This window comes from Galeopterus variegatus, unplaced genomic scaffold (assembly GCF_000696425.1).
Source record: "Galeopterus variegatus unplaced genomic scaffold, G_variegatus-3.0.2 Scaffold679, whole genome shotgun sequence".
In the NCBI taxonomy this organism is placed as follows: domain Eukaryota; kingdom Metazoa; phylum Chordata; class Mammalia; order Dermoptera; family Cynocephalidae; genus Galeopterus; species Galeopterus variegatus.
Genome location: NW_007726790.1, coordinates 854,486 through 864,544, shown reverse-complemented (window position 1 = coordinate 864,544; position 10,059 = coordinate 854,486). Strand labels below are relative to the sequence as shown.

General features: G+C 35.9%; 1 protein-coding gene across 1 annotated transcript; it reads left to right on the top strand.

The window, feature by feature from the left end:
* Positions 1 to 8,697: 8,697 nt before the first annotated feature.
* On the top strand, positions 8,698 to 9,633 carry LOC103589373 (olfactory receptor 51B4). Its single transcript, XM_008571327.1, has one exon. It carries the CDS (start codon positions 8,698 to 8,700, stop codon positions 9,631 to 9,633), a length of 936 nt encoding a protein of 311 aa, XP_008569549.1.
* Positions 9,634 to 10,059: the final 426 nt, after the last annotated feature.

Below are 10,059 nucleotides of genomic sequence, written 5' to 3'. Positions count from 1 at the left end.
CTCATTGAGAATATTCTGCTGCCCACAATGACCCCTTGGAGAAAACTAGACAGACTTCCTGAAGGGAGTTTTTAGTTCAGATTATTTAAATAATTTTTTCACTTGACTGAAGATGCTGTAACAGGACAACATAAAGATAATAAAATCTAATCATTCCAGAATTAAAAATATAATACGTACACATTTTACAGGTAAATATTCAAGGAAAAGAATAGAACTGGTAATTTCTTTGAAACAGATATTTGTTCTATCCTACTTTGTATAAAGCTCTACATTGGGAAGACAGGAAAATATAGAGAAATAAAATTAAATCTATGTAATGCTTAAAAAATAGGTGTTGGGAGAAGTTTTCTGTATGGCCATGTACTAAAACTTTTTCAGACTGATTTAATAGTGAAACTTAATTATCCCTCCATGAATTTCAGAAGGGGAACGATGTGCCCCAGAGTACAAAGCTGAAGCCGATGATGCTGAATATAAACCAAAATCCTAAAATCTGGTTATCCCCAAAACACTTTTCCTCTTCCTCATATTGTGCCCAGGGGTCCCTTAATGTTTATTAAGTGTGTTACTAGAAAATCCCATGCCAGATCATTCTCATCTTGGTTTGCTGACCTTTGTGCAGAGGTTCTTCTTATAGCTTAGGAAAGACTGGCTGTGTAAGTCATCCTGAAAGAGTAAAAATTGTGGGAAATCTATGGCTCCTGTGGTTGTCACGAGATATTTTGATACTGTATCCTACTCCAATAGACAAATTTTAAGGATGGGCTGCCTATCTCACAGTTTTACATTAGGTGGAAGGGACTGCAGCTAAGCTGGCTAAGGCCTTTCAAGTTAAAACTCTATTAATTCACTCACGTTAGTGAGAAAGATTCCAGCTACCTGACATGGAGCTTCAAGGTTTAGTTTATTCAATTCCTGTAACTTATGTCTGAGATGAAAAGGAGATTCAAGCTATAGTGGATCAGCATCAATGTCATGCTTACTGGGCACACAGTGGATGTGAATGACAACACTGGAATCTCTCTGAAGTGTTGCAAGAGCGCCTCTCACTGTTGGATAAGTACGGTTGTTTACAAGATGGAGAAAGCAGACTGTAGGAAGGTAGATTTATGGGTGAGGTTGTGCCAAACTTTGGCCTGGAGGTAGAGTACTGAGTTCTAGGTACTGAAAGAGAACTTTTTCGAAATGACTGTGGGAAAATAAAGTTCCCTAGCATTGTCTTTAGTTGACTTCTTATTCAGCAGGAGCCCAAAATGTAAGTATTCTATATTATTGACTCTTCTATACATATTTAGAAACTTCCCAGGTATCGTGTCAACACCAGGAGCACTGGGTTAGTTGTTCTACTTTTCATAATCTCATTAGATCATGCTATAAACTCCGTTCATTATAGTCTGCAGGGGGTAAGTTTCTCTACATACCCTCAATACACTAAAACTTTCAACCTTATCCATCAACCATTAGGCTTAATTACCTTGCCTACATGTGAGGCTCTACTAAATGATTTCAATTATGACTTTGTCTCTTTCTATACGGTGACATAGCTAATAATTCCCATGCCATTAAATTAAATTCCATTTAATCTCTAGTATAGTATTATCTGGATAGAGTCCTTTATTGAAACTAAAAGTCCCTTCCTCAGTATTAGTCTGGATAGTTAATAGTCTTGGTAGATCACAGGAATAGGAAGACTTACTATATTTAGACATCAATGCAACATTTTCAAAGCAGTCTTTCTTTCAAGATAGGGAGCATAAGTTCTATAACAGTCTGTTGAAGAATCTTACCGTAAGACTCACTATCAATCAAAGCACTCAGAAAGAAAGAGACATAAATCTCTCTTCTTGATCTTGTCATGTTACACATTTCTCACCGTCCTATGGTTGACACAAAAGTTGGGAATACAGAAATGATAAGAAATAAAGAAAAGGAGACAGTATTGTTTGACATGTTTGAATAAGGGACTGAATCTAATACTATTAATCGTATTACAAATAAATGCAAAGATCTACAATTTAGCCACAAAGCCAATTGCTTGATTACATGATTCAGCATTCATCCACTCAACTAATATTGACTGAGCACCAAACATGTGTCATGCTCTGTGCTACGCACTGAAAATTCAACTCACTTAAAATCTTTTAGAAGTTTTGTTTATTGTGAGTGCAATGTAAATTGACATTATAAATAAAGCTATTTAAAAAGCTACAACTTTGTAACTAGGAGTCTGAAACCAAAAGTCTCTGAAAAATGAATTATAAGGTGTACTTATTGCTGAAATAATCTAAAATTGCAATGAGGCAAAGTCCTACCTGAACATGTAAGAAGATATTTAGTTTTTATTTATCCCCCTAATCATTTACAGGGTAGTATATGGTACTACTTATTGGGGGTGTCATATATATTATATAACATATGCATTTTATTATTATTATTTTTTTTAAATCTTAAGAACTGAATTCTGAAATATGCCTTGAGACAAGGGTTTTGGGCATAGAGAAATGAATATGCACAAAGTTTGACTGCATAAATAGAAACTCAGCACGATTCAATGGAAGAGATCTTGAAGATGAAAATGATATGATAACAACTGAATTATTGTGTTCAGTAAGGAGCAGTGTTACAGAAAATTAATCAGGATTAAGAATCATGCGATAAACAGTTAAAAGGCTGGTGCATGTATAGATGCTCAGCCATCAAGAAAGAAGTCTTAAATGCAGATGTATTTACATCTAGAGAGAATATATGAGTGTGATTGCTTAGACTTTATTAGCTTGATTCTAGAGATCTGAAAAATCAGCTAGCAAACAGAGATTAATATGGAGAAAATGCATAACAAGTTTTACAATGTTAATGTGCCAGGAGGGGGAAATGCACGGGGGAGTCATAAGAAATTACCCAATTTCCCAATGGGGTACAAATGTTTATATATCCTTCTTCATAGGGAAAGGGGAGATAGGGGTGTAGGAATAAATGATTTTTGGTGGACTCCGTGGGCTGAAGAATATACAACAGCCTGGAGCAAAGTCTGACCTGCAGAGCAGACAATGACTGGTAATTGATTCTCTTCAAAATACTGAGTGGGACCGAAAATAGAAGACAATGGTCTGTGACAAAAGTCTGTTCAGGAATGTTGACAGACTTCAGTCTCACTTCCTGTAATATGTGTTAAGTTAATGAAAACTTGGGGAAAGGACCAGAGATAATTGTCTTTTTCTTTGGCAGGTCTGGACTTAGGCTTGTCAGGGAACAGCATCCTGTGCTTTGGAGAGTGACAGGACTGAAAGACAGTGGGGGGAGGGAGAAGGGAGGTCAGACATACCTTGAGGCTGCTTCTTTATTCCACTACGTCAAAGCACTATTTTTTTGGGTAACAGCTTTCTGCACCATAAATATATGTGACTCTTCTGATTGTTATTCCTAAAAATAATATGGTTTTTGAGAATACAATACATGAAGAGTTTAAAAAGGGGGAAATGGAATACTGGTTTTCAAATGCCACCATTTAGGAAGAAAAGTGACTGATCTTCCCCCTGTATGATTCGTAGAAGACTTGAGAGTGACTCAGGTAGGTTATGCCTCATCTGATATTAAAAATACAGCTTCTCTCAAAGATCTCCATCCAGACAAGAAATGGAAGCCATAGGGACCAACCTCAATTTTAGGAAGAAAAGTGACTGATCTTCCCCCTGTATGATTCGTAGAAGACTTGAGAGTGACTCAGGTAGGTTATGCCTCATCTGATATTAAAAACACAGCTTCTCTCAAAGATCTCCATCCAGACAAGAAATGGAAGCCATAGGGACCAACCTCAATGGCCCAGATCTTTCCCAGGTGCAGGAAAAAAAACAAAAAACAGAAAGATTATTTGGTCTTCCCAAATATCCTACATGAAAATGAGCTAGAACAACTCCCTTGGAGTTATTTCTTTAACAAATTTAGCTTTCATCAGGACTTTGGATGTACACAGAGAATATAGGAACAAATCAATTCTCAAGTCATGCTCAGAAACCACAAAGAAAACTGTGGCTTAGATAAGGAAGCTCAAGGATTCAAATGCTGCAAGGATGTTTAAGACTAACTCTTCTAACTGGCTTGTTCAGCCAAATTTGAGTAAAGGCTGAGGATGCATAAAGTCTTTCTTTTTTAATTAAATACAGAATTCAGGAAACGGGATAACATATGCAAAATAAACTTGGACAGGAAAACCACTGTTTGTATTCAATGGATCAATGGATAGTAGTTGAGAACATGAAGTTGAGATTTGAATCCTATAAACTTGAGTTTGAATTCCTGTGCGCCACATACTAGTTGTGTGACCGTAGGCAAATTACTTAACATGCTAAGGCTCAATTTCCTTACTTGAAAAAAGTAGATAATACATTGTCTTCACTTTTTTGTATTCATTCACTTTTTATCTCACAGTCATTAGACACCTATTCCTACTATTCTATTAAAATTGTCAAGATCACCAAAGACCCAGTTGTCAAAAACAATGGCCATTTTCCATTTTTATCTTATCTGACTATTTTATAATATTTTTCACTATTTAACTACATGGCCACCTACTTCTATAAGCTTTCTTTTCCACTGGTTTTGTAAATACAGATCACCTTTGCTATCCTCTTACATCTCTGCCTACTTCTTTGTCCATCTTCTTTGAGATACTCTTATTTCTTTCTATCCTAACGTTTTTCCTAGTTTCCTAACTTTTCTCTCCACATCTACTCTTGCATCTTAATTCATACCTGAAATAAAATTTAAACAATCACTTAAAAGCTGAGATATTTCAGACGTTTTTCCTAGTTTCCTAACTTTTCTCTCCACATCTACTCTCGCATCTTAATTCATACCTGAAATAAAATTTAAACAATCACTTAAAAGCTGAGATATTTCAGATTGTTATCTTCATTTTATGGCTTCCTATTGTTAGTTGACTTTTATTTATTTTATCTTTGTAGCAGTTTTAGTTTTACAGAGTAATCTAGTAGAAAGTACAGATAGTTTCCACACCCTCCACAACCCACATATACAGTTTCTTCTATTATTGACATATTACATTAGTGTGGTGTATTTGTTATAGTTATGAATCAGTATTGATATATTATTATTAACTTAATTTTATATTAGCATTGTCACTTTGTATTGTACACTTCTATGGGTTTTGCCTAATGTGTAATGTCATACACTTATAATTTTTTATTTTTTAAGCTAATTTCTTTTAAAGGAGCACAGATTCTTGGGCAATAGGAGAAGACGAAGGGCATGTAGTCAGGAAATCAGAAGACACTGATTGCACAGGGTGCTTTAAGATTATCAAAAACTAAATGGATGTTTTTCCATTTATTTTAAACATGACTCTAATGTGTTCTTTTTGCCTTCTCTTTTCAACTTCTTATGTCTTTATAACTGATTTCTGAAACACTTTCCCAGTCTCTAGTCAGCACAACAAGTTGAAGAAACTCTGAATAATGTATCAGAAACTAGTGAGAACTCAGAGATAGCTTTTTTCAGAGAATCAACCCAAAGAAAGCCCCCAGAATGGGGTGAACGCATAGTGAGTTCCAGTCCTGTCTGCATCCCTTCTGAAGACTCTAGTCTTGTCTGATAATAAGAAATATTACCAAAGTTATGACTGTCACTAATGTAATACACTACATAGTAGGAGACTCCCTAAACTAAGCAGTTATTTCTCTTGTCATATATGGGGTATCCAGACAGTTTCTGGCACTACCAAATTTGCCATAGTTAAATATCAGTGTAGCTGCTGCTAGGGATTTCAGATAATGACTACTTAAGTGAATAAAAATATACTAATAAAGTGTAATAACAATTGTCAAAGGAGTTACGGCACACTTTTGGTACCTAAACTCTGATCAACTCAAAGTCCAAAACTCACAGTTCAGGCTTTGAAAAACACCATTACAGTTTAAACATGTTCAGATTTCTTCCTGTTTCCTTCCTCTGGTCCACTTTTGGGGTGACAGTAGATCCAAATAGGTGGTTTCCCCTATCCTGTACAAATTGTGGCATTTATTCTCTGTATCTTCTCTTTACATAATTTTATTAGTAAGTGTTGGAACGTTAAGGGGATGGGCAGGCAGCAATTATGATTTATGATGGTATACACATCACTCCTTTTCAGAGGTAGCTAAGTGTTGCCAAAGTGAGCCCCCCTAGGTCATAATTCAATGGATCAAATTAGTTGGCAATTCTATCAGTACCCACATCAACAGAGTATCTGCTACTTCAGTGCCCAGACTGGCCTTTTGTCATTGACAGTGTCCCCTGAAATGGCAGTACTTCCACAGCCCATTCACATTTCCTCTATCCATCTCCTCACACCATCCATTGCTAATTATTAGAGATGCTACCATGTGGTAGTCAAGCTAGACATCTATAATTAACAATAATTTACTGCATGTTATCAAATGGCTAGAAGAGAGGAGATCAAATGCCCTCATCACAAAGAAATGATCAAGTTTTATAATGATGACTATGCTAATTATTCTGATTTGATCATCATGCATTGGATACATGTATTGAAACATAACTGTGTTCCCTACAAATATGTATAATCAATACATTTCAATAAAGAAGGGTGAAAAAAATAATATGCAAAAATATCTAAAAATACATATAAATGTATAAATATGTTTACATATTTATATGAAAAGTTATATTGCTATAAACATTTATACATTTGTAAATATAAATATATATAATGTAATATATAAAAATAATTACTTATAAATATAAACACATATTTTTTATAGGTTTTTATGAAATGGAAATGGTGCAAAGATTGCTATCACCTCATTATTCCTGAATTCCTCTTCAGAGTTATCAGTAGTAATGTTTATAATGGAGAATAATATTTTAAAATATTCTGGACTCATAGATTTAATTGAATTTAGGAGACACAAAATAAATGTTTCCCTCGTGATTCTCTTTGTTATTATGATCAACCTGCTGTAAAACTTCTCAATTATATGCAGACAAAGCTAACTTGAATTTATAAAAGTGTAATTATTTATGCAGTTCTATTTACATTTGGTGTCATATTTCAAAGTCTTCTATGAAGCCCATTTTTGATTTTTTTTGATATGGGCTTTATAGATTCATTATAATTAGAGGGTCTATATAGTTGTCTCCACCAGCAATATGGACACCATCTCTTTTCCTCTGGAAGTCCTTATTTTTTTCCCTAGAAGTGGCTTGGTAAGACTTATGCATACAATTTTCAATTTCTGATACTACTAGTGCCCTTCAGATTAATATATAACATATGTATATATATTTATATGTAGCAATATTGATAATATTACTAAATATATATATATATATTTCTAAATATATATATAATCTATGGCTCTGTATAAGCATTAGACTTCTATGGGAGCCTTCATTCTAGATCTAAATATATATATATATATATTTCTAAATATATATATATAATCTATGGCTCTGTATAAGCATTAGACTTCTATGGGAGCCTTCATTCTAGAGGTATGTGTCTTCTTGAAAACATTTCTTTTAGGAGCTTCCAACTTGTGTTTATTTTGGTTTTAAAGTTTGTCTCTGATGTGGCAGGTCCCTGAACTTTTGCAGCACTGAAAATTTGCTGAGACCTTAGTCCACTGAGTAATCACACCTTTCTAAAATGAGTTTAGTATCTTGCCCACCTGCTCAGATTTCTCTTAGACACTCAGTGAGTTCTCTTCTTATTCACAGTCCACCTGAGATCGCAATATTGATAACAATATTTCTAAAACATTGTATGGTGGTGGACTTGTCCCTGTTGCTTAAGCATTTTCTTCAGTTTACCCTTGAGACAATAATTTCTCATTCAAGAGAGAAAATCTGAATGAATCCAAATCTGATAGAAATTCAGCCAGGACCTGCATGAAAAATAATAAAAGGAGGAATAAAAGAGTGAAAAGAACGAGGCGAAACCAAAGGGGTGTTGATTAAAATGATCGGAGACGCGAAGGAAGACGCAGCAGTCGAGATGCAGGTGAAGAGCGGGGGCCACTGCTCTCTCAGGCAAATAGCACCGACCCAGCCGCTGTTACAGCTTTTATTACATTTAGCAAGCTCGTGCATGCGAGATAAGCATTAATGCATAAATTCTGTTATACTATTTTCAAGAGCAGAAGGCCGCTACCTCCCTTCTGAAGCACTTAGTTATCTATATTGTGTCTCCTGGGAACATCCCAAGAAAGTGTTCTCACGACTTCAAGCATTGCCAAGGATTGTTTGCAATCCTTGACATTTCTTGGCTAACTCGTTTGCGAGTTCACCAAGTGAACACGTCTTTGGGTGCTGTCCACAGAAGTCCATTAACCATTTCCTTCAAAGGGGTGCTATTTGAAACTAGGAGCCAAAGCTAGAAACACAGATACAAAATGTCTGATTGAAAGAATAGAAGTTGTATGCTATACAGTAAATTGCTATGATCATCATGGTTATTACTACTGTTTTTTTATTATTATTATTTTATTTTAGGTAAAGGACTTATTAATACAGGTTTATAATTAATTAAGTCTGATACAATACATAAAAATGTATAAGTTTTGAGGTGAAAAATGGCCAGATGATGTGCTACAAGAAGATGGTGAGAGAAAGAAAGAATACTGTGTATTTAGAGGTCATCACCCGTGAAAAAGCTCTTCTCTGCCTGCTAAACCTACCATGTCGTCCAACCACAGTGCTGGCCCCTTCTTGCTGACTGGTTTCCTGGGCTCAGAGGCAATTCACCCCTGGATCTCCATTCCCTTCTTCGTTATCTACCTCTTCATCCTTTTTGGAAACGGCACACTTCTCTTCCTCATTTGTAATGAACACAGCCTTCATGAGCCCATGTACTACTTCCTGGCTATGCTGGCAGCCACAGACCTTGGGATGACACTAACTACAATGCCCACAGTTCTGGGGGTCCTGTTGCTGGATAGGAGGGAGATTTCCCAGGGTTCCTGTTTCACTCAGTCCTATTTTATTCACACATTGGCCATTGTGGAATCGGGCATCCTCCTTGCAATGGCCTATGATCGTTTCATTGCCATCCGCACCCCTCTGAGGTACCACTCTATCCTTACCAATTCCCGGGTGATGAAGGTAGGAGTGGGGGTACTGATGAGGGGTTTTGTGTCCACTGTGCCCCCAATTCTGCCACTCTATTGGTTCCCATATTGCCAGTCCCATGTTCTTTCCCATGCCTTTTGCCTCCACCAAGATATCATGAAACTAGCCTGTGCTGATATTACTTTTAATCGCTTATACCCAGTTATTCTGGTTGCTTTGACTTTCTTCCTAGATGCTCTGATCATTGTTTTTTCTTACTTCCTAATCCTTAAGACAGTTATGGGCATTGTCTCTGGAGAGGAGCGAGCTAAGGCCCTCAACACCTGTGTCTCCCATATTAGCTGTGTCCTAGTATTTTATATCACTGTGATCGGCCTGACATTCATCCACAGGTTTGGGAAACATGTACCACACATGGTCCATATTACCATGAGCTACGTCTATTTTCTTTTTCCTCCATTCATGAACCCATTTATATATAGCATCAAGACCAAGCAGATCCAGAGAAGCTTCATTCACCTATTTTCCATATATAGTAGGTCCTGAGTCTTTATTATAGATTCTTGGTATCGCCATGATTTCTGGATCTTTCCCATTACTGGAAAAGAACCTTTGTTTTATACCCACTCCCATTTTTTTAGAGTTAGATTAGATTTTAATTATTGTATTAAGGAAAAAGTTTACTTGAGCAGAGAAATTATATATATATGAATGTAAAAGGAGTACAGGGATCTTGAAAAAAATATATACAGAAGGCGTGGGAGGTAGAACAATCCAGACCCTGTATCCAAAAGGCAAATAACTGCCATTTCAGAAAATGTCTAAATAAGAGGACTGAAATAGTTAGACTCAACACAGCTCATGTAAAGAAAAAAGGGCAGGTGGAGGCACATTTTAGGTGTCATATATTGGTAAATTTGAATTATATATTATCATCTTTCCATCTCTATGTTCTGAATTTAACTATTCTTA